Raw genomic sequence first — 25,658 nt, 5'->3', positions numbered from 1 at the left:
TTTACTATTTTTTAATAATTTTAATAATTAAATCTATCTCGTATATTAATGCATTAATCATTAATAAATAGGAAATGTTATTTATCTCTTGGAATGGCAAACACAAGATTTTCAAGCCTTTCTACTTTAAAGAGACCTATGTCCACTGAAAGTTTATTAATATAACAATTGTTTTCAATATACTTGGGATACTTTGCTATTAATTCATATGGACCTTAGACACAAGAATGCTGTAGTGTCTGAGTATTTCATAAGTATAAATCAACAAATGTGCTGTGAAGCACAGAGCTAAAAAAAAAAGGGAAAAGTGTTTGATTTCACATCACAAAGCTATAGTTAGAACACACATCCATCTCCCAGTGTAATGCAATGATCTCAGGTTTGTGGTATACTCTCAGAAATACCCGGTCACTCTTTATGCCTTGTTACTTCTTATGGAAATGGCTAATTTTCTGCTGAGAACACCTTTCATAACTGGCTTTTTTTTTTTTTTAAACTGGTTGCTTATTTAGTTCATGTTAAACTGAAGTCCAGATTTTGGGATAAAGGAGAATATGCTTCAGGTTTGCAGGAATTCTTCCCTTTTCTTTTGCTTTATTGGTCTTATCTTCACTGTGGGTTTTTACTTGCTTCCTATCATTGCCAAAGAAGTTTAATCCATCAAGTCACCACTTATAGCAATGGCATTACTCCATGACCTGAAAAGAATCCTCAATTATGTTTTCCCATGTGAAAATAAGTTGGTTTTGACAGCGGAGCCAGGGCCTGGGAACTGAGAGAATCCCTATTCTTTCTTCATATGTTGCTTGAAGACTTTAGAACCCACGTATAGGAAGAATGAACCAAGCTATGTTGACCTTTCTTTCTGTCGCTTCCTTCACTTCCCAGTTAGAGAGGTTTAACAGAGTTAGGGAGCAGAGTTGGCTGTAATTTTAAAACAAACATTTCTGTGGAGATAAAGTGCTTCTCCTATATCCAGTGCCCTTTAGCTGCCTAATACTTTCCTATGGCATGTTGTAACTGTGACTGTCAAGTCTTTACTACTGAATGCTGACTGTCGGGTTTTTCAGGCCCTCTGATGTATGAGACTGGTTTTTTCCATGTTTTTTCCATGATCCTCATAGTCTAAACATCTGCTCCACAGTTATGTGTAAATGAAATCCCTTCTATCTTGTTTCAATGTAAACTAGTCACATAGGTTCAAAACATAGATATCTTTCATGTTACATGAGACTTTCTCCTTTCAATAAATACTTCATTACTCAAAGAAGTTCTTAATTATCTAAATTTTGTACCTAGGTTCTGAATATGATGCTGTGTTCTGAACTACCTTTCTCTTTCACTTAGGTCAAGGACACAGATAATGTTGCAAGATAAGTAGAATGATCTTGAGATTATTATTAAAAAAAGAAAAAAATAACAGGAATAAAAGATACTATCAGTGGTCTATGAGTGTTCAGAATGTATTTTACTGTCTAGCAAATCAAAAGTAACATGCAAGTATGTCCCATGGGCACCAACTTTCAAAATACTTGGCAATTCATAGTGATTTCTTTTGGTAGAATACATCTAGAATGATAAACCAAAAAATTTCCTGGTTCTACACTTTCTTAATGAAGGAGTTACCAGAATGCTGCTCTTCCTTTCGATTTACTGAGAATCAGAATCAGTTCTACAGATCCCAGCATGCTCCAACTCTTTTTGTATTTGATGGAATGAGTAAAACAGACTGAAAGTAACAAGGAAGGAGATTTTACTAAGTTATAATCTATTAGGAAGCATTTTCAAGACCAGCCAGATCAGCAGAATTTCTAAATACTAATCTGTATGCAGTAAAGTCTCTATATAAAAAGCTTATGTGTTCATAATTTATGATTAAACATATCATTATGTGCATAAATCTTTATATATTGAGACTTCAGGGCAGAAAACATATCTATGTATAGCTTCTGCAGTAATTCTGAGAGACTCTGTTGTCTTAGTTTTGTACAAATGCTTCAGAAAAAGGTATTTTATGTAAATTTTCATTTTTATTTTAAATTTTCATGAGGAGGTAACTGAAGTAGAAGTTATTGAATCCCTTATTGAGTTTGTTGTACCTGTGTAAGAAGGCACTAAGGTCTCAAAAATTTATAACAGAAGGTCTTAAAATTCTTCCAGCAGAAATTCTTATTTCTGCAAACAGCAGGTAGGTTAGGATCAGCAAATAATGTATAGATTATATTCTCTAGGCCCTTCACTCTCTGTCATGGGAATAAATAATCAGTTGAGAGATAATTGAAAGCAGTAGAAACCAGGAAAACAGAGGAGAGAAAAAGTCAGATATTTCTGTACTGGTCTTCTCTGCACTCAGTGGAAGACTATACAGTCATTTTTTCCTCCTGATTTTGGAATAGAGTTTTAAAAATCATTGCCTGTTCCCTCCCTGTCTCCCCACCATGCACAGACTTTTAAGATTGTTTTTTTCAACTGCTTTGTCTTGCTATTGAAGGCCAAGATGTGAAGTTTCTATTTCTTCACATTTCAGAATTTAAGTCTCTCTTTCTTTTATTTTTCTTTCTTTTTTTTTTTCTTATGGGTTATATTTTACTCTTATTCATACCATTTTTATTTTGCAAATTCATTCATAAGAATTGTCTGGGAGTCTTAAAGTTTTTATTTTCTTTTTCCTTTTTTTTTTTTTTGTTTGGGTTTGTTTTGAACAGTAAATTCTTTTTAATGAGAATTTAAATGAAATGAAATGAAATGAAACACTTCTGATTTAAAAAAATGTAAAAAGCAGGATATGGCCTTCTTGCAACACCTCATGGAAGGGCTCGATTCATCTTTCAGTCAAGTGATAAGTGTGATAGGGGAAATTACCAATAAATGTCAGAAATCTTCTGCATTTACTTGCTGATTTTTTTCAGTTCTGCAAGGAAAACAACTTTAACATCCAGATCGTAATCAGGGTTCCTTGACCATATTCTCTGCTTATTGTTTCTTCTTTTTTTTGTGCTACCTTTGTCATCCACAGATCCATGATACTTTTAGCCACTTCAGGTGCTTCTGGGTGGATTTTCCATTGCTGGGACTTGCAATCCAGCTTGTAAGGGGAAAAAAGATAAGGAGTAAATATAGTCTGAGGAAATAATGTTGTTGATATGCTTCCTTTATTCTCCTAATAGCCACTTGAATAAGTATAAGCAGCATTAAAAATTACTTTTTCCCAAATATTAGATGATTATTTGTTGCAAAATGTAAATGAATGAATTTAGAACATTTTACGTCCTTCAGAAATGGAATATAACTAGAGCACTGAATGCTAGCTTTATCGTGAGTATAAAGTTTTAAATGCTTGATTTAACAACAGCAATATAATGCTGGTCAACCTATAATGACCCTTACTTTTGAAAGTATCACTTTTAAGACAAGATAACAAGATAACAAGATATAACAAATACAAATACAAAGGCCCTGTAATATGTCCATTCAAAACTACTTGTGTATTTTGCAAATCACCGATAGTAAGTAATACAAATACTGTTGAACTGAATCACTATAAACCGCATGTTTCTAATGCAACCCTCATAAAGTAATTAATTGTAGACAGGATTAGTCCATGCATTATGGTTTCTGTCTATGAATTCCTCAGTCAGTTCATTTTTTAACGGCTTCAAAGAGACTAGAATTGTAAGTGTACAAATCTGATCCCCAGAATATATAAATAATACATGAAGTATAGCTGGTACTCACTATATTTAGACCAAGAGTAAGTATGGAAACAAAATGCAAATCAATTTAATTAGAAAGCAGCCTGTCAGATCAGAAGACAGCTTAAACTGGGTCCAGGATTATTTCCCTGAATCTAATGTTATTTAAGTTGTTGTTGTTAAATATTTATGCGCAGTGTAATGTTGAAAATATCCCCGGAAGATTACAGAATGCTCTTACACTTCCCCAGGCTCTTGTGGACTAATCACTTTTCTTCTTCCATCTGACTGAAGAAATGTGTCAAGTATAGGGTTTTACAGAGTTTCAGTATAATCAGAATGGTCTGAAATAGTGTGACTTAGGCCCCTGCATGCACAAGAGAGCAGAAAGGAGTTTGTTTCCCTTCCTTTCTCTTTCCTATATAACGCTTAGCAAACAGTTTACCTTCTAGTACAAAACATCATCTTTTTTTAATGAGCAAAGCACAAGTCCTTGCAATTTAAATACTTTGAGACCTTGCAATTTAAATACTGAGAGCCCTTCCCTCCTTTTATTCTTGAATAAAGGAAAAAGTACTTTTGTATTTTGTAATTAATAGTCCTTTCTGTGTTCTACTTCTATCCTGGCACAGCACCTCTTTGCTATTAGCTTTATTCTCATGATAAGGTCTGGATATGTAAACAGAAATTGAAGAAATAAAGAATAAAATAAAAGAAATTCCAAAAATAATATATATGTTTTCTGACGGTTTAAAGACTATAAAATATCCTATCCATGCAATTCAGCTCCTTCACAGTTGATTACAGTACATTATATACTCAAATGGACAGCATCTCTCAAATGGATACAGAGGATTTTTTTAAAAGTAACAAGTTAATGAAAATGCATTTTATTACTCAGCTAAAGGAAATCCTAAAATTTATAGCTAGTAAGTAGCATTATCATGACAGAAAGAAAAAGAGAAGAGCTTCGTTGTAGAATTGTATTCACATCAAATGAAAGAAGGGATGCCAGGCCTTTTCATCTATGCTTTTTTTTTCCCTGAGATTTCTTAACCACTTTAATGAAGTCTTTTGTTCCTGTTTTAGAAGGAGAAGGAAAATGATGGCTTTGTTCTCTCCTTAAACATTACACAAGTCTTAACATAGAAAGCACTTCTAACTGATGTGATTTACTCTCTAAAAAGAAAAGAAAAGCTTTATCCATTGCCATTATTCATTTATTAATGTAGGTTTTAAAATACTCATTGAAAAGTCCTTATGTACCGTGTAAAGAAAAAGAGCAGATGACATACACAGATATGACACCACACCTTGAACTGTTCCTTGAAATACTGAAATGTTCAAAAGCTACATAATCATCATGTCATTTTAAAATACTGAATTATGAGAAAGAAATACATCAAAATATGGAAATTTTACATCCCTGTTATCCAAACACACTTAACCTTATCTTTCTGAATGCATTGCTACCTGGCACTGTTAATAAGTGTGTGCATGCTTGAAAGGTGTCTTAAGTGCCTGACAATCTTTTATATAGAGATTTTTGTGGCTTGGTCCTGATGCATCCTTTGTTTTTTGGTCTTTTAATAAATTAATAGGATAAAGTGTTCATTAAATATCAGACCTTGTATTAGCTTTAGGATAACAAGATATGAAGCAACAGCCTATATATGCATATTAGACAAAATCTACTGCAGCATAATTAAAAGCTGATTGAAAAAGAAATTGAAAGAAGAATACTGTTTGGCTGAATATAATAGTTGGGCATGAAGGTGTTCTGAGACCATGGAACTAAATGTGATTGGAATTGTTGCATCAAATTACCTGGTTTACAGCAACACCATCTGGAACAAGTTTTGTGCATATGTGTGTGCACATGGGGGTTTGTATTTATGCGACCAGTGTGAGCGTGTTGAGAAGTAAATGGCTTTTTGACTAACATTATGGTTGTTAAGGAAACAGTTTTTCATGTGACATTACATAACATTTTATTCTTATCAGGAATAACTAACATTTCATATAATATATTCCATGCAATATGTCTTCCCTATGGTCTTTTTTAGGTTCTCCATACAGAGACAAGATCACTATAGCAATTCTTCAGCTGCAAGAGGAGGGCAAGCTCCACATGATGAAAGAGAAATGGTGGAGAGGCAATGGTTGCCCAGAGGAGGAAAGTAAAGAGGCCAGTGCTTTGGGAGTTCAAAATATTGGAGGAATCTTCATCGTGCTGGCAGCAGGATTGGTGCTTTCTGTCTTTGTGGCAGTGGGGGAGTTTTTGTATAAATCAAAAAAAAATGCCCAATTGGAAAAGGTAAATATTTTCATTAACTATTTTATTTTATATTGATGGTCTATTTAAATAATACTTTAAACATCTGGTAGTGAAATGTAGGTGATGCATACTTACTGTTTATTGTTATAGTACAGTTATTATATAACAAAGGATGACAGAAATATCCAAAGTTTTACATTTACAGCTTTTAATTTGTCTTCAATGTGTTTAATTGTAGCCAGATTTCAGGACAAGTGACTATTTCTCCTCTTATTCAAGCCTGAAAAAAGACAGCTTTTTACTCCTGGAAGTTCACTGCAGTTAATTTTATGGATGAAGAAGAAATCTGAAACTGTAATGGGAAACAAATTAATCTTCTGCAGATAATTCTGATTTTCAAAAGACAAACTGTCCATAGCTGAAAGTTAAAATCTAAAAATGTCTCTATAAAAATGTTCTTTACAGGAGTTTATACTTGCAAAATTGTCCTGGTAGCATCTGGAAAAGATTGCATCAGCATGATTCTTTTTTTGGTGGGTTTACTACTGATATGATGGCCTGTAATTTCAAACTTACCCAGCTTTGAAAATTCTATTGTTAACTTGTTCTGTACTTGCAATTTATACTGTAATTGTGCAAATACTAGTAATATATTGAGAAATTCTCAGTTGAAATTATAACTTTTTGCATAATATTTAAACAAATCTTTCTATATGTATGTGCCCATGTTTAAACCTAAACTAAAAATGTATATTTTACTGCTATGGCAAATTCTGAATTTTAAAAATTGAGAGAAACTCTTGGATTTTACTAGGGGTTTTTTGTTGTCACTTTTCTATGGTTTTCTTTTGGTTTTGCTTTTGAGGTGCTTGTGAATGCAAGCTTGTGAATGCAAGCACTATGTCAATTCCTAAATTTATGTTTAGAAATTTAATTTAATAAAATCAGTAGTAAATCCATAGCTATATTTATACTGGTATTTTTCCAGGTGCTACTGGTGAGTTTTTGTAACTTGAATCACTAGTCAGAAAATTTACTATTTGTTTTCACTTCTTTTGAGGCAACCTTTTGGTATTCAAGTGTCCTGTTATGAAGATACTGTTAAAAAAGTTTTTTTTTTCTAATACACACTAAGGCAGTGTGAGCTTTCAAGGTTCTAAACACTGTTTGAACATGGGTACATTTATTTAGTTGTTAAAGAACACTTTAGGTCCTCTTCTCTATGATACTACAATCGAATTCCTTCTGTTAAAATTCTATTGGAATGTTATGTTTCTGAAATGAATTTGTGAGGAAAACGTAGTGGTTATTTAAGAAACCCATGTCAGTCTCAATAATTTTTATCCATTCCTAACATAAATATCAGTATAAATCATTTTAGCTTTTCTAGATTTTTAACAAACTCTCGCTTAGAAAAAATAGGACAGTTTTAGTAATAATTTTGTTACATGAGTTTAGTGTTTTACAGGGTGTAAATGCATATCTTATGTGACAATAACAACATTTTGGAAGTTGTGAGAGAAAGCAAACAGAAATTTTTTAATTAAGGATTTGTTTCTTTAAACTCTGTAGGGTTTGGGTTTTTTTGTTTGTTTGTCTGGGTTTTGTTTGTTTTGGGTTTTTTGTTTGTTTTGATTTTCTCTTTTTGGTTTTGGTTTTTTTTATATGATGGGGGGTTTTTTTGTGTTTGCTTTTTTCCCATTGGTTGCTTATTGGTGATGGATAAAGATAGCAGTGACTGGAGGAATCTGACCTTACAACAGTATTTATACCAGAAAGGTCTCATTATCAGATATTTAGATACTTTAAAAAGTTAGGAATAAATCTGAATCAGTTGAAAGAGTCAGGTCTCTCTCCTCTCTTTCCTCCTTGTCTCCAATCATTTACCTTTCCTCTCCTCCCTGCTACACCCACATATCCTGACATCAGGAGACCATTAAAATTTCAGTGCAATTTTACTTATGGAATGAACTTAACATGAAAACAATGCCTGCATCCCTCCCTACACAGGGCTTACCCCAGCATCCTCTCACCCACTCTTCTCGCAGCACCCAGAGACCTTCAGAAAATGTCTTCTTTCAACCTCTCCAAATGTAGCAGATCCCATTTGCCTAGGAGAGGGAATAAGAGCAGCCAAAGGTGAGGTGAGACATCCTGCCATTTGTCTCCTCTCTCTACAAATCTGATAGGATAAGTAAACCATGCAAGTAATACTGCCTTGTCCATCCTATGGGGAGAGAGGAGAAACCTATTTTTGGTGACGTTTATAGTTTCATCCCTTTGGAATGAGAGTATCATTCTGGCATTTGTATAATGCTTGTCAATATCTGGAAACAGGGAAGATCAAAGGTCATGTTAACAACAAAGAAAACAAAACAAATCAGATAATTTAGTTGCTAAGTATATGGAGTATCCTGAGATATAAGTGGGCATGTGTGTTTGCTTTTTAAGATATACAAAATATTCACTTATACTTCTAGCAGGGAGGCAAAGCAGAGTTGAAAGTGTATAATATAGACGGCTTTTTAGCATTTTCTATGTCATCCTGTTCCTGGAGTGCACACATAAACAGAGACATTGGCTGGTGTGAACCTATTTGGAGAAATGAAGTCTTGAAAGGACTTGAGCTCAGAAAAACTGTAGACAAAATGGTGTTATTTGCTAAAATAAAACATGTTGCGTCTTGTAAGTAAAGTGTTTCAGAACATCCATGCCCCTGACATGCTCAGAAATCCAAAGGAGACACATGACACTCCTGTAGTCTTTCTGGGAAACAGATGATTTTATGCCACCACAATGCTTTATGGACACAGAGAAATTCTTCTTTTATTGAAACCTCTCAGAAGGAAATATAAGCCTGGATGTTATCACAGTTACACTGCCAGTCACTGACACTTATTAAAGCTAGTTTGCTTGAAAAAGGAGTATCCTAAATTACTAAGTATTTTCCAGAAGATCCAGAAATTATGGATGTGAAAGAACAATATATGGATTAAATTCTGATATCATTTATAGCCATTCAAAACTCATTGAGCCTTCAGCAGACCTGAACTATATATGTATATGTAAAAATAGCACATGTACATTTTATTAATTTTGAACTCCTAAGTACTTCAAATAGCATGAAAGGAGACACATACCTTACTGTTTCACTATGGGAGACGAGGTCATACGCTTCCTATAATATAAAATTCTAGATTAAATCTTAACGTTTAATAAAATAGTAATACCAAAAAAGTATTTCTGGAGTTATACAGTCAAATCATAACAAAAACATAAATTCAATTAACCCCTCTGAAATAGCTATTTGTTTATAATTTATTATAAAAGCAATAAAAACTATAACTAAATTAATACTAGTTTATATTTCACATACATTTCCCAAGGAAGAAAAGAAACTATTGAACTTTCCATGGCAAATAATTCACTCTTCAGCTGTGCAATTGAGTTGAAAAAGATCAGCGTGGATAATTTATCTCACAAGGCACAGTGAATGAGCACTTAGCAGGACTGGGCCCAAAGCAGAGATCGGTAGCTGGGAGTATACACGAGTTACATACGGATCTGTTCTACTTACAGTTGCAGATTCTATTGAACAAGAAATTCTGAATGTTAAGCTGTGACCTGTATATAAGGCTAAATATGTCTTTGAAGATGGCATAAATTTATCTGGTCAACTCTTTCCCAAAATGAATTACATACGAAAATTTAAAAAACCTTCTGCAAAATGCTCAAAACATGTTTTTGTAATGTAGGGATAACAGGAACAGAAGTTTCTGATCCTAGCTGGCTCAAAAATTCATACAGCTTTAATGAGCTGCAGAAAATTTAGGTTATGGTAGTATTTGATCTTAAACTTATGAGAAATTGTGTAGTTTTGCTATGATTGCTGGTAATTCTGAATTTTCTACCTCGCACATGTTTTAATAATGGGAAAACCTGGAGTGTGTATTTTGAACTAGATAACCCTGCTAGTCTTGCCTAATACATAGTCTCACTGTTTTGTTCAGAGGAAATACTGGGAATGACAAAGCACTGTCCTTGTCTATGGCAGAATTTTACCATTCTGATTGGCACAGTGGGAAGGGGTAGGAGGAGATGGCAGTCAGGGGCTATCCTGACTGCATTCCCGCAGAGCAACCACAAGATGGTGCCTACTAATTTCTGAGAGGGAAATTTAATTGTTACTTTTTAATAGAATTTATGTCACAATGTTCACCTACTGTTTAATTGTAGCCTTTCTAAAAATGCTAAAGGCTTGTATTATTTTCCATTGTTTATGATACAAACATCTAATTATGTCATCTGCTTGGAAACATGTTATTATCAGACCTTTTTTATCTAGCCAATCTTGACAATAAATGCTCAGTCATTTGCATTTTATAATTGCTTTTGCTGGTGAATGACCTGCTCCTTGATTTTAACAGGCACTCAGAGGGCAGTGAACAAGCGAGGTTAGGAAAAGAAGCCATTTAAAACAATTACTATGTCTTTTTTCTTTTTTTTTTTCTTTATCGATATGCATCAATGCATTATGGGTTTATGTCCATTTCATACATTTAGTTTTGTATAGCTCATATTATTATCACAAAGGTCAGTGAAAACACTGACCTTGAAGACCATTAATACTTAGTACAATATATTGATGATTCTCAGTTTGAGAATGTATTGACCTTTGGTTTTGGGTAGGGCTTTTTAAGTTGTCTCTGAGATTATTTCCATTTTCACACCACCTTCACACAGTAGGATACTACTGTGTCAGCCTTGTGATAGAAACCACATGTGCACTGCTGAAAACTTTAGGATGAAATTCACAGTATTGCTGAAGGCAGTGTCAAGAATATATAGAATATTGCTTGTTGGCGGTCTCGTAAATGGTTGTCCTTGTACCTATCCTGGTAAGGATTTCTTTGGAGAAGGTGTCATGGTTTTTTTTGAGGAGTTATCTGTAAACCTGGCTTTAGTAATGCAGTGGTCCACACAATTCCCAAGAGGCAAGGAGGGGCCAAGAGCTGATAGGCTGAAAAAGCTTTTGTGCGGCAACCATATGCAGTTGACACCTCATCCTGGTTTTGCTTCTGTCAAATACAATGTAATGTTCTCAATTTGTTTGCATGAAGTTAGTGTGAATGCTAACATGAGTTTATTTTCCAAGGTGCTTCTACAATCTCTTTGCACTAGGATAAGTTTAATTCACTATGCCTTACAATGCTTCTTTTTAGAATTGATGTGAGCAAATTGCATACATGTAACTTGTCCCATATGGAAAGGACTTACAGGAAGAAGTTATATAAGTACTGTAATATTGTGATGTTTCTTTGTCAGCAGGATAGGTAGAAAGTCAGTATTTCAATCTTTGTTGTAATTGTTATCTTACCAACAGAGCAAAACAAAATTTTCATAGTTTCATATGAAAAAATGAAAATATTTTCATGTTCCTTTTGATTTTAACAGAATATTTTATGGTATGGTGATTCTTTCCAGATTTTACTAAATTAGTTTTCACTAAAGTATTTTTCATTACTTTCTCAAAAGGAAAAAAAAAAGTAGTTATGTCAGTTTTGTTGGAGTTCAAAAATATTCTTGATAGTTTAATATCAAAAGCATTTGAATTTGAGAGTGTAATTCATAATAGTTTTGGAACAATCCCAAAATAAATCCCAGTCTAGTGATTTTTTTTTTCCAGAGGGAGGCAAGTTCAAAAGATTTTAAAGTTGAAAAGCTTGCTCCTCAGGCTATAAGAAACAAAAGAATGATGACATTCTTGGTAAATCAAAGTAAAAGCTTTGGAGTTTATATCCCAACTAACTTTTATACAGTATACAGTCAGTTATATAGTCTGTATTTTTGTGTCACATTTTGTAATGGACTAACCCCAAAAATTTTAATTTTGTCTGGGAAAAACAATAGCTGTGGCAGCTCATGAAAGGAAATGTTTTTCCAACTTTAGCACATTACATTCTGCAAATATGCAGTCAGAAAACTGAACTTCTATCATCCTGTACTCCCTTGAGCACTGTATGTGGATGTATAAACTTGTATGGTTAATTTGTGTGTGAGTAAGTGTACAGATTACTTGAAGTTGAGGTATTAATTTTAATTAAATGCCCTCTTGGAAACCACGTAAGTATATATTAGAGGATATTTTCTAAGGGAAGGAACTGTTACAAAATCCAACAAAACAAAACCCCCAGAAACCAAAATCAAATCCACAGCCCACACACCCCCAAACACCTTTAAAAGAAGGTAAAAAAAAAAAAAGGGACGAACACAGAAAAAATGGAAGAAAGCAATTTACTAACTGCAGCATTTCAGAAATAATTAAAGTAATTTACAAACAATAAGGCACTAAAAAAAAAATCTCTATTTTGATTTTTGATTGCAGCTTAACAAATGTCTGTTTGGTAATGGACCTTTTTTCTGAGGTGTTTTTAATATCTTAATTTGTGTCATTCAAGAAACAAAGAACAGAAAATTTAGAAATGTATGTAAAGCTGACCATTACATAAGTACACAAGTACAGGACATTCACTACAGCTCCACAGATATTAAAAAATCAAAGCTTAAATTATAGGTATGAGTTACGGAATATTTTATGTTTGACAAGAATATAAAATTGTATAAAAAAATTTTGGAAGACTCTAAATTTTGCTTATTTTATAGAAAATATGGTTCATTTTCCTTTATTAGTAGAAAGAAGAAACATTTGCATTATATAGTTATATGCTTCTCTGATAAAAATATCTTCTTCATTCTCAGGGAAAAATGTTAGATTACAGAACATTCATGTCTTTCTAATAATTTTTCGTTGTTTTTCCCTAAATATTACCTTACTATGTCATATTTTAATATAAGAATATTAATCTTTCTATTTTAAATTGATCACTTATGCTATAGCTAAGTGTAGTAGTAAATATAGTTTAGTTCAGCTGATTCAGTTACTTTGAATTTTGTATGTCAGCAAAGAAACAATAAGCACTTCTTGCTGCCTTTTAGATTGAGAAACTGCCTTGCACTGACAGATAAAACCATGTAATTACAGACAAATGAATGTTAAACCTTTTGATATTGTGTGGTGCAATATGACTATCATAGTGTTTCCAAAACAGTAGAAACCCTTGGCATTAATTTAATACTAATAGTCTCTCTCTGTTCAATATGATTTGAGGCCATGCCAAATTTTTTACAAAGTTCATGCTATTACACTGAACTATATCAATTCTTACGGTGCATAATTTACAGTGGACTTAAACTGAGCAAACTTAAAAAAAAAAAGGTGTTTAGAACTGAGGTAAGAAAGATTGCATTTATTTTTCTAAAATGTTGCTGTAAAATTAACCATTTATTTTCTAATTATGCTATATGAAGTATTTTAATCCAGATAGATCCTTACTCCAAAGGATTGATTACATATCACCATCCTTCCACCATGCCTGATGATCAACAAATCTGACATTCCTTGGGCAAACAGAATTAATTTAGATGTAGGATCAAAAATGATTCAATAGGTAAATGAACTCTCACATCCAGTGCTTGAGGGTGCAAGATCTCAGGGGATTGATTTCAGTGCAACCAGGATCATCTCTGATGAAAGACAGAGAAATACCCTGCACAGCCATGATCACGAAATACAGAAACATTAACAGTGCAGTGGATATCATTCTAAATCAGATAGGCAGTACCATATATTGTTATTTTCTCAGCTGCAACTACATGGCTGAGGTACTATTAATTGCTCTCAGTCCTTATTAAATGCCATGTGTAGCCACTGTTCAGGGACACTAGACTGCTGTGCTGTGTTCTGGAAGAAGATCTGGAATGTTGTGACAAGGTTTACACCAGCAGAATCATTGTCACTGCTCGAAACACTTACAAACGACACATAAAGCTTATTGCCACTGATTCAGTTTGAAAACCCAGACCCTAACCTGGAGAAATTCAAGACTGTAAGCCTCTTCCAAAAGAGGTGGAAGTGAATAATGAGGGTAGATAATATCTTCTGAGTGCTTGCCTTTACCTGTCCAACATAGCACTTGTCTCCCTGGGATTAAGCTGCCATCACCCTCCTATTTCAGCCAGGCACTGGAAGCTCAAAATGATTGCACCATCCTGGTCTGACAATAGAGTAGGACTGTGTATCATCTGTGTGTCAATGACACCACAGCCCAAATTATTTCATTATTTCCTCAGTGGCCTCATATACATGTTGAAAGGAGAGATGACAGGATGAAACCTTGTGGAATCCTGCATGAGAGAGAGCTCTCGGGGCTGATGAGCAATTGCCCTATGCCATCCTCTGGGATTTCTCTGAGAGGAAAGAGTGGAACCACACAAGTGCAATCCCTTCTGCCCCAGCCTAGGTCCACAGGTGAGTCAGAAAAACATCATGGTCAGTGTGATGGCCAGAAAGGCTGCTGGCAGAGCTAAACAAAACCACCTGGAAAAAACTTTCTGCGCTAATAGGAGTTCCCCATCAGCTACAGGAAATAGTGTAGCTGTCAGGATGCACTCAACCTGGAAACAAGGTTAAATAGTTTTAGAAGACTTTAAATGAATGCAGAATTTCTTTACCAGAAGTCTCTGTCATCCACCAGAGTGCATTTTGTTCTGTCAGGAAATAAATTTTAGAGCTTGAGAGTAGCTGAACTGGTTTTGGTGGGGTTTTTTTGTTTGTTTGGTTACGGTTTTTTTTTTTGAAACTAATTGATAATTTATTTAAGGCAAGCTGGAATTTTTATTGTCCTGCTGGGAGACATTTACAATAAAAACTAGAAGTGGCCTGCAATGAGGTCCTGTATGTCATCTAAGGATGACATATTCATCACATAATTGTAAAACTCAGTGAGTATTTCAACCTGTGGAAAATCGTTTCAGTGGTTTTTTTGTTATGGGAAAGGTCAGTCCCATCAGACTTTTGTTGATCATCTCTATCAAACAGCTACAACAGTCCTCGAAAAAAACAGCATTCCATTCAGTTACAGAGCAAAGTATTTTAATGTTTCATCAGGCTGACTGGAACTACTCTACTGGTCTTGACTTTCTAGATACTATGGTGAAAGCAGAGTTTGATTTGTGGAATTAAAATTTTCCTTTTGTTTGATATTATTGTCTTAATTTGAGTAGGGAATGAAATCTCACATACATTTTGGTCTGAAAATAACTTCCTAAATTGCTCATTCTACTTCTACCAAAAAGTGCAGTAATTGCTAAGTTTAAAATTGAGAATATATTGGTGATATCTTCAGGTGATTGGTGTGAACTTGGTCTGCAGCTTACTTGTGCATTATACTTGCTATGAATTGAAAATGTACTACATCAGAAAAGTCAGTGGCAAAATATTTTTAATGTAACCATATTATGTCTATATAGATATGTATAGTATTTGCATATATGTGTACAACCTTGGATCTACAATCGTGTCTAAAAATAGGTATATAAATAAGCAACCTAAAAAGCTGATCATTACAAGCACACTTAAACTTCTTTGAAACGCTTCTGCTTCAACTACAATTATATATGATTTCACTTTTTCTAAGGTTATTTTCTGTCCTTTAATGTTCATTTCTTTGTCATTCTAAGTCAATATTTTGATAGGGTTTGTTTTTCTGTCCAGAGGTTTTAAGGTTGACAGATTTTCCATATATGTATATTCAAAATCCCTGAAAGAGTGGCATAGGAGTCAGGAAATGATTAGGAGGGAGGGTGATGGTAGGCCTGACCCAGGTGCATTCATTCTCAGCTAACCTCAAGACAAGAAGCAGTTTGATGGATATGTCCTGCTAGATGCTAGAACAATGGCCCATAACAAGACAATGCAGGATTACTGGTTTTACTGCTTTAAGGTAATTGAACAAAGCTTCAAATAATATCTAACACACAAGACTGGAAGTAATGAACTTGTGAGTGAATTTTAAAGCTTTTTATTGAACGTTGTCAGTTATATTATCTGCATCAAAGAAGGGAAAAATATAAATCAGCAAATGATTGGAGATTTTTATACTTTAAACATATTGACTATTAATTACTTAAATCAGAATGTTTAGAGTGAGGCAGGCATACTGTTCCTGCCTTTCTGTTGCTCTTTTTAGGTTGTTGAAAGCAAAATCTATGGTGGTAGTCTCATAATTCCATGTCTAACAAATGCTAATATGATTTCTGATTACCTTTCTAAATCCCTATAAAGCAAAATAATGAAAACAGTATTACCTACCTTTTGTATTAATACGCAAAGATGTGTTTTTTCTCTCTGGTAGTAAAGCCATGCAGAAGCTGTCTAAATAGATTGTAAGCAGTGCTAACTTTTCACAAAATTATCATTTTGATACTACATGACTTGTGAGCTCTCACTTTTGGCAAAGAACTTCAGAAATATCAGTTACTTCTTTATTCATCTTAAGGAGGTGAAATTTTCAAAATTGTTTTGTGTTAGGAGGCTAAGAACTACAGTTCTGACTAAAATTTTCTTTTGTATATTTTTTTGTAATGTTTTATCATGATTTGCTGTAACAAAACACACGCACTAAACTGCACTATTGTTTAGAGAGCTCTTCTACCATTTGATTATATCTAAGATGACTTGGAGGCAGCATTTACTTTCTGGTAGCTGTTAAGAAGACAACTTATGATTTTGTAAGGGTTAGTGAAAAATCAATAATAACTGATGTTCTTGTAACATGCCTGCAGTGTGGAAGGTAAGTTGGGGGCAAAAGGTTATTTTCTTTGAATTAAGTGGAGAGAGGCTTGTAATATATACTAAAAGTGCTCAATTTCATGATAGACAACAGTTTTGAAATGTACCCTGTAAGTTCTATAAACACTTTACTGTTTTCCCCTAGCAATCTGACTGGTCAATTGGTTTCAGGATCAAGGCATTGGATTATATTTTCTAAACTCATATCTGAAAATGTCTTTTATTTGTCACACGAAAAAAAAGTATTCTGGAGCTGCTTCTTGTTTTCTTGCTTTATTATTCTAAAAGTTGTATCCTAACACTGAAAGAACACAAGGTTTAACTGTACAGAAAATGAAGACTACACTGATTGGAATTGAAATGAGACAACAAATAATAATTTCAATTAAATAAGTAAAATATAAAGTAATCCTTTCTAACATTTTTCGAATATGATTTTTTTGTATGTGTGAAAACTTTTCCTTATATTTCTCAAAGAGAACCCAAAGAAGAATAAAGATGCCATTCAGGAACTCTTACATAGCCTTGAAATAATCTCTGTTTAAAATACATGACTATTTCAGTGAGTGAAACTTGAAACAGAGAAAAAAAAAGAAGAAATGTAACAATTCTCCTTATCAGTAACAATATTTTTATTACAGTATATGCAGATAAGTTCCCATAAACTTAATATATGTAAAATAATTTGAAAACACAGAATAGGAGAATTTTCTATATAAAATAACTCTCAAAATTGGGTTATCTACTTTTTAAAAACTGTCAGTAATTCTGACATTTCTCATTTAATGAATTTTCATATCCAGGTAAAATTTTCAGATAAAATGTGTTGTCAAGTCTTGAGATCTCATTTTCAGCATATTTCAGAACATTAACATGTATCTTCTCACCTCTCGGATATTGATTGTAATTCTTTTGCTACTGATATTACCTAAAAATTTATACCCTTTACAGATCTTTTCAAAGGTTTTGGTGGAATGATGCATATTAAAAAGCATTTATTCTCATTTGGAAATCTTGTTAGATGTCTTGGCAAAAAAAGACAAGGGTTGAAATCTTGAAAGTCTTCAGTGCTAATGCATCATTTTAAAATTAAATGAATTTTGTTCCTCAGAATGTTATGTCTTTAGTTCCAGAAGTGAGAGCCATATAATGGCTGGAAGTGGTATAGTGCTGAGTTGCACCATTTACTTCCTAATGGATTCCCTATAAAATTCCTGAGCTATACGCTAGGTTCATCACATAGTGGAAATGCCAAGATCTTAAAGCCTTAGCAATTTAACCTGTAAGACAAAGGGAATACTAAAGTAAATCTTACCCTTTTGAAAGATTTCGAGGTTAATTTCAGTTTCATAATCATAATTGAAGTTTGATGTTAAGCAAGAGGAATTTCTTAAAAAACGAGAAAATCTAAGAGAATTGAATATTTTCTTTCAAAGTATAGCTGAATAAGGAGGTACAGCTTCTTGCTTTCTTCACAATGCTCAGCAAAGATACCTTATGCATGGAGATCTAACATATTTGCCTTTGAAGAACTTGTACTTCACTCTGAACCAGAGAGACATACCTTTCTCTCCTTTGGACTCACGATTTAAACTCTTCTTAGTTGTAGGTGGTTAAACCCTTTCTATTGCAAGTTAATTCCTTTATTTCAAACTCAGTAGGAGAAAGGAAGGTTTCAAAGGAAGAGTATCACAGCCAGAGTAAGATTGCCCTTTTCTTCCTACCTGCCTGTTCCCTTATTCATGCAAAGGATTAAGGAAGAGGGCATTTCTTTCAGGATTTGATGAATTAAGGTAGAGTTCTAACCCATGACTGAGACAACTCATGTTTGCATTCTTCTGCACAAATCAGAATTTTATGTAAAAGTCCTTACTGAAACAGGAACTACTGCTGAGGTTTTGCCTCTGCCACTTTGTGCTCTCATCCCTAATCTACAGAACAGTCCATGTTTTCCCTTTCTCCCTTTCCCTCACTTTACCTCTTTTAACTGCTTCCATGCAAAGTGGATCAGGATCAGTAGGCAGAAACTGCAAGTATTTTTACCTTGGAATGGTCTAATGCCTGTGTGTTACAGCTGTTTACCGAGACACTGAAGCTTTAAATCTCCTTTGGCAGACACTATTAAATTGACACTCTCAAAAGTCTTTCACATTCGGCTCTAATGCTCCAGCTGATGACTGGCTGCACAGAAGAACAGTGTAATATCTACCATGTGTCCTTCTTCAACTGTTGCCATATTTTTTAAGGAACTTGATTTGTTAGGTCCTTTCAGAGCATACCTATTGAATTGATGACCATGCATGGAGAACTTGAGTGTGAATTCTGATAGGATCCAGGACTAAGTGGAGCTATAAAGTTTAATGTGGAAAACTGAGTGTCTTACTGCTCAGAGTGCTTCCAGCCCTGGAGGTTGGAAGCTGAATGTAGACTGAAACACAGCTTCAGTTTAGGTTGCCAAAGAACTAGATTGGGTGAAATGCTTAAATATTTTCTGGATCTAATCTCCAAACTCTAGGTTTGTATGAATAATGGTGATACAATAGTTCAGAAATGAAGCAGAGTTCTTATTTGAGAGATAAATTAGACAATTTGATATTTACTGCCACTAATCACACAAAATCAAACAATGGTCAAGAGATAGTTATAGTAATTCTAGGTACTTTGTCCTTTTGTTGTTGTTGTTTTATTGTTTGTTTGTTTGTTTGTCTGGTTTTTGTTTGTTCATTTGCCTTTTTTTCCAGATCATCTCCCTGGCCTGGAGATTTGTTATTAAAAGAGAAAAATGCAAAGTGCTAGATTATATCTCAAATTTGCTTTGGATGACAGCAATTGGCAGAGGCTTGGCATAACATCTCAGCTTCTGAGATGAGTTATTTAGTTAGTAGATTTCTCCATTAACTGGAAAACTTTTAAACAAAAGTATATGGTAAAAGTGATTAATTCACAGATCTCAAAAGTAAGACTCCTCTTCCTTACTTCCATATTTTATCCATGCTCCAATTCTCACACTAAGGCAAGGCTCATTGCTCAGCACATTATTAGCAGTTGAAAATTCAGTCAGACTGAGGGAATAGGGAGGTTTTATTTTACTTTTAAAATTTCTTGCACTATAAAATGGCAAAAGGGCTTTTAGGGTCTAGCTTTTGCTGAAAAGATGTTAATAAGCTGTTTTTCTAATAATATACTTTTCATAAAGGTCAATCATTGATTTTTTTTGTTTTGCTAACACATACCCCACAATGATAATCAGTAGTGGGAAAAGTGTTTATATACAGAAGATATTAAAAATAATGGAGTAGATATTAGTTTTCAGTATGAATTTTAACAGTATTTAAACAAGAATTTAGGTAAACTTTTTATACTAAAGCTTGTTGTTTTGTTGAGGAACACTTATTTAAATCATATAGAAATGAAGTTATTATTTTGAAACATGGCTAAGGAGATTTCACTGAATACCTTATGTACACATTACATTCAGATGCTGTACCGTAAGGCTAACCTATGTTGACAGAAAATCTGCTTGAAATATTTTTATGTATCATTTACATCCATAGTCAGTAGCTGCAAGATAAATAATTGTAGAGACAAGGTGACTTTTATACTGTCATCACAGCTTTATAAGTAATTTTAATTATTATGTGATGCATATTTTAAAGACAGCAATTTGCTTTGAGCTTCAGATTGAGACAAAGGAAACTTACAGGCCTGACAAGGCTGTACCAATACAGTGACTCTGCTACTAGACATTGCAGTTGGACATTTCTTACAGCTCGTTCTTTTTTCTTGTTCCTCTATTTCCCTCCGTAGAGGTCCTTCTGTAGTGCCATGGTAGAGGAGCTAAGGATGTCTCTGAAGTGTCAGCGTCGATTAAAACACAAGCCACAGGCCCCTGTTATTGTGAAAACAGAAGAGGTTATCAACATGCACACGTTTAACGATAGAAGGTTGCCAGGTAAAGAAACCATGGCATAGAGCTGGGAAGCCAAATACCCCAAGCACAAACTGTCGTCTTTTTTCCAAACAACCTTGCGAGAATGTTTCCTGTGGAAATATGCAACAAGTGCAAAATAAAATGAGTTACCTCATGCCGCTGTGTCTATGAACTAGAGACTCTGTGATCTCAACAGTTGCAATGGCCAGACTCGAATCACAAGCATCATGGATCAACCAATTTATGCAGGGTTACGCTGTTTGTCATGGGTTTGCACCATTCTGAATGAATGAATGTTCCATGTGAGTTTTGTGGCTGGTTTCAAATGCAGTCTAAGTGAGAAGTTACAGGTTCCTTTTGAAGTTCAACGGTTGCCAGGAGATGGAGGATAAATGTCCAAGATCATACAAACCACAGAAGGAGTCTCATAAAAGTAATATCTCAGAACTGTAGTGGAGCAAGAAACCATACGGTCTTCTGAACTTTCCGGCATAGAAGAGTTGGTAACTGCTGGTATACTGAAACTACCATCTGGACAGGCGATATGAGCTTCCTGGGTGGAAGAAATGTTAAAAGTGAAGAAACATGAATCCCATGAATAAAAGGATAAATATGAGGATGCTCACCTGCTTTTTCTGGACTGTTTGTGACACTGAACTTAGTAAATAAATAATAATTTAGAAAAAAGTAACTTAAATTTAACTGGGTTGGAACTTTGGCCTAAAAAATCAACAAAAATATTTCCACAATTTTGACCCAATTTTTAGATGAATGAAAGTTTCCTTAGTACAAAGGAATGTATCTTACAACCTTTAGATATAAGCAATTAATATTTTTTTTCTATAATTGTGAAAAGAGGGAAGGGGGTGGGAAGCAGTATATTTCATACATAGAGGGCTTGCATTTTAGCCTGAATGGGTTTTGAAACCCTTGTTCCTGCTACTAATTGAACTCAATGGAGCCTGTGCAATTCTCGCTAATGTTGGGAGTGGGACGGGTCACCTAAAAGAAATGAATGCCGAGAACTTTAAGGAGGACTGCATTTTTCAATACAGTCACAGTACTAAATGAACAAAATTCTTGAGCAGTTTTTTTTTTCCAAAAAAAAAAAAAATGTTCAGGTTTATTTGTGGAAATGCAAGATTTCTATGAAAATAGTTTTTGTATGGAAATTTTTCTAATACTTTTTATCAACAAAATAAGAACATGTGTTTCTGTCGGGGGTGTGATGCCAAGCATGAGTGGTAGTGTGTGCACACCACCAACGTTTGGTGAAAACTATTTTTATCATGAAAAAGGAATCTTAGAAGAGACATATTTTCAAGTTATATAATATAAAAAAATAGGTGCACTACCACCACTGCTTACCATGCTACACCCTTGGTTTCCACTAAGCTGATAACATGCTGTCATGAACAATTGTGTGTAAATGGTAAAAGACACAGACCTCTTGACCACATTGTGATAAAAGTTAAAGTGCACTCAGTTTGCTGTTTGAACCCAATGCACAAAATTAAAAAAAAAAAAAAGGAAAAAAAAGATAAGAAAGAATTAAATTTATGTCAGTTTTAGTTGTTTTGGTTTTGCTGTGTGATTTGAGCAACGTATGTACAGTACTTTGTGTCAGTACTGGTACTTAGCTTCAGCTTAGTGCCCTATCCTGACAATTCTTGCCACTAAATGTGTGGCAAGAGAGTTTGCTGGGATTTCTGAGACAAGCCTTTACAGTACATTGTGCTACAATTTGCAGGATCTGGCTCTTAGCTGCTTCAAAGCTAATTTATATGTCCTGACTGTGGTGAGTTCCTGGACATAACATTTTGAAATACTGCCGTACAGATGCTGAATCTTGCACCTCTTTCTACTGTAAATTTATTTGTATTTCAACAAGAAATGCATAGGATGGATTATGTAGGAATGTTATGTCAACCAAAAAAGATTATGAAGATGGTCTTTATGTGGAAAATAATTAATTTGACTAATTAAAAAAACCCACAACAAAACATTGAAATTATCATAAATTGTCAGTCACTGGTGAGTAATAAGATCGCTTGTTTACTGGCACTTAATTTAGTCTTATCATCATCTTTATAGTACAGGAGTATAAGACATAAAATTTAAATTGTAGAAATTATATAATGAAATTTGGGGGGAAATGGGAGGTTTGTGTCTACTACCCAGTTATCATATATCTTCATAGAGATTGAGCTGGCCATTTCCATTGTGAGCAGGGACTGAGAAAGCAAATTCTCTTATATTTGTGAGTTTCATCCCCATTTATGTGATAATAGAGAGCAGGTTATCTTTGTCTGAGGTATAAACAAGATAAAAACACCTTTAGTAATTATTCTGGAAATGAGTATACTTACATAATTTATATTTAAGTTAATTCTTTAAAACACAAAGGGGAAAGAGTAACTGTCATACAACACAATGAAAACTCCTAAATATGATGGCTTGGAATGGAAAAAAAATTGGCTATTGCATTTGATTGATGATTTACAATAAAATTTGTAAAATCATGTAATAAAATGCTGTATTATATTCAAACAAACCTTTCTTTTTTCCATTGAGGATGTTGATATAAGCAAGGTTTTATTCTCAACCTGAGGCACCTGACTAATATTCATTAAGCTTTATGTGAGCCAAAGTAAGTGTGAATGCAGAATATGTTCCAAATATTTTATTGGGTCAAAGTCCCCCAGGGAAAACTCCTATCACAAAAGTAGTGTGGCTTAATTAAGATTTTAGTGAGAATTTCAGCCTTCCATTATTAAAGGAAATATACAAAGTAACTGGAGATTTATATTAAAGATCAAGAGTAGAAGTGCATGGCTCCACAGATTCATAGTAGGATAATGTGTTTATTTTTTTAAAGTCATATATTAACTCATGCTGTTACTTTGTTATACATTAGTAATTATTTCTCTATTAAGACATTTACAGAAAATTGACTAACAAAGACCCGACCCCAAAGCAGTAGAAAATACTACTGGTAGTTTTGTCCTCCAAAAAGCTCAATAGTTCATTTTCCTTTCACTGTTATGAACAAAATCGTCAGTTCTGAAAAAACTTCCTCATTTTGAAAGGCCTCTGAAAGGCTAGTTTAAAATTCCCAAATTCTCATGTAGTATAAATTTCTACACTGTCATTAAAATTGATGGAACTACACCAGTTAAAATCAAGTGAGTATCTGGCCCATGAAGATTCAGAATCTGTACATAACTGCTTTATGTGGTTTCATGTAACAACTAGTCTGCTGATTTCCCAGGATCGGAAGATGGATTCTTCTCTGTTTGACCTTGAAAGTCACTCTAGAGAAGACTTTTAAAGCAGTTGTAGCTCCATTGTATGGTCCTACCTGGTGGATGACAATTGGAGGTAAAAATTGAATAGGAAGTTTCTTTTTCCCTGTGTCTGTTTCAATGAAAATAGAGACGTATAATCTTTAAGAATTCTCAAGACACACAATTTAGATCTTCAAGTTGGCTTAGCATGGTTGTATAGCAATAGATAACTATGTGGATATTGTAGAAAAAATTACAAAATCCCTTTTATCTTATTGATAAGATAAGCATAATTTGTGAAGGACTAGTAGCAAAAATTGTGAACCAAATAGTTGGATGAAATCAAGAGATCTGTGGTGCTTTATAGTGAATGAGGATTTGTCTAATTATAGACATCAGGAGGTCATTTCATAGTATTCTCATTTCACATAAACATAAGTACAGACATATCCAGGGAGTATCTGGCAGGTTTTATCTCAATTTTTATCTCAATTTCTATCTCAAATTTCAGTTGAAGAATTCAGTATAGGCTTGAAATAACATTTTCTTTCATTTTAATTATACTCAAGGCTCTGTGGGTTAATCCTTCCTGGTTTCATGCATAGAGTGTTTCCAAAACCCAAAATAATATTGTTTAGTCCTACTTCACTAACTAGTTAATATTTCAGAATGAAAAAACCATAATTCATGAAAGAAAAAAATCCCCCACAAAAATCCAAAGCCTCAAATAAAAGTAGGAGAAGTGCCCTGATACTCTACAAAATCAAAATGTTTTCAGGGAAAAATAGTCATGAGCAGAGATAATGGCATAAAAAGAGGTAAATGATAATTCTATAAAATAATTTTTGTATTTTTATTATTTAAGGATATTAGAAAAATATGTACTGTATACTTGAGACACAACTTAATTTAGTCTCCAAATACATCAGAGTCTCCAAATATATCAATAAACACAAAATACGATGACTGATATACTGACTACCTTGAAAGAAGTGTCAAAACTCCTCCTTCTGAAGAATCAAAATTTTATCCAATACAGCCCCAAATATATACTGACATAATATTTAAGGCAAAATGAGGTGTACAGCATAATTTCAAGGACGTATGGGAAAAGAAAGGGTCGCTGAGGTTGGCTTGTCTGACTTATAAGATCATTGCTTTTCAACCTGAAATATGGTAGTGTCCTGTTCCCTTCCTTTCCAGTCTTGCCTCTCTGCCTTCCTACAAGCATCTCTGGCACTATCAAATTTATTTTCAAACCCCTTTTCTTCTAGCTTTCCTTTTAATATAGTTCTAAGTTAAAATAAAGTTACTCAAACACCTCATCTCCCCAGTTTGTATCCATGAAGATAAATACATTAGCTTTTCATGTGACTGTAATCTAATTGTCTTTCTTTTTATTTACTACCCCTCTCTGTCCCCTGCCTGTGTTATCTTCTCCTGTTGTTCTTGTACTTGCCTAGACTGTAAGCTCTTAGGGGGCAGGGAATCTGTCTTTGATTTGTTCTATGTAGCACCATGAACTATGGAGCTATATAAATAATAAAAAATGTAGATCTTCTTAAATGATGTTTGAAGTGATAGTGATCTGATCGACTGCCAGTCTAGTAATATATTGTTTTAGTTCATTGCCTGAAATCCTAATCACTGCAGCAATAGAATAATCAAAAAATAAAAATAATAAAACCAACCCAGAGGAGCTATTACACTGACTCATCTTACTGGAATTTTCCCTACATGGTGGGGGTATAGGAATAGAACATCATGTTCACATATCTTC

At 33.9% G+C, this 25,658-nt stretch overlaps 1 protein-coding gene across 6 annotated transcripts in view; it reads left to right on the top strand.

Annotated features, from left to right (window-relative positions):
• Positions 1–25,444, top strand: part of GRIK2 (glutamate ionotropic receptor kainate type subunit 2) — a 366,025-nt gene extending 340,581 nt beyond the window's left edge. For 4 of the 6 annotated variants that reach the window (XM_032682343.1, XM_032682339.1, XM_032682340.1 and 1 more), the window contains 3 exons: positions 5,759–6,009; positions 14,161–14,338; positions 20,468–20,596. In XM_032682343.1, the coding sequence (XP_032538234.1) occupies positions 5,759–6,009; positions 14,161–14,338; positions 20,468–20,481 (443 nt within the window). In that variant the 3' untranslated portion in view covers positions 20,482–20,596. Of the gene's footprint in view, positions 1–5,758; positions 6,010–6,208; positions 6,723–14,160; positions 14,339–20,467 lie in introns of those variants that run through there. The other 2 variants (XM_032682341.1, XM_032682342.1) reach the window with 2 other exon arrangements.
• Positions 25,445–25,658: the final 214 nt, after the last annotated feature.

Source organism: Chiroxiphia lanceolata, chromosome 3 (assembly GCF_009829145.1).
Source record: "Chiroxiphia lanceolata isolate bChiLan1 chromosome 3, bChiLan1.pri, whole genome shotgun sequence".
NCBI classification, from domain to species: Eukaryota; Metazoa; Chordata; class Aves; order Passeriformes; family Pipridae; genus Chiroxiphia; species Chiroxiphia lanceolata.
This window is presented reverse-complemented; position numbering and strand designations above follow the sequence as displayed.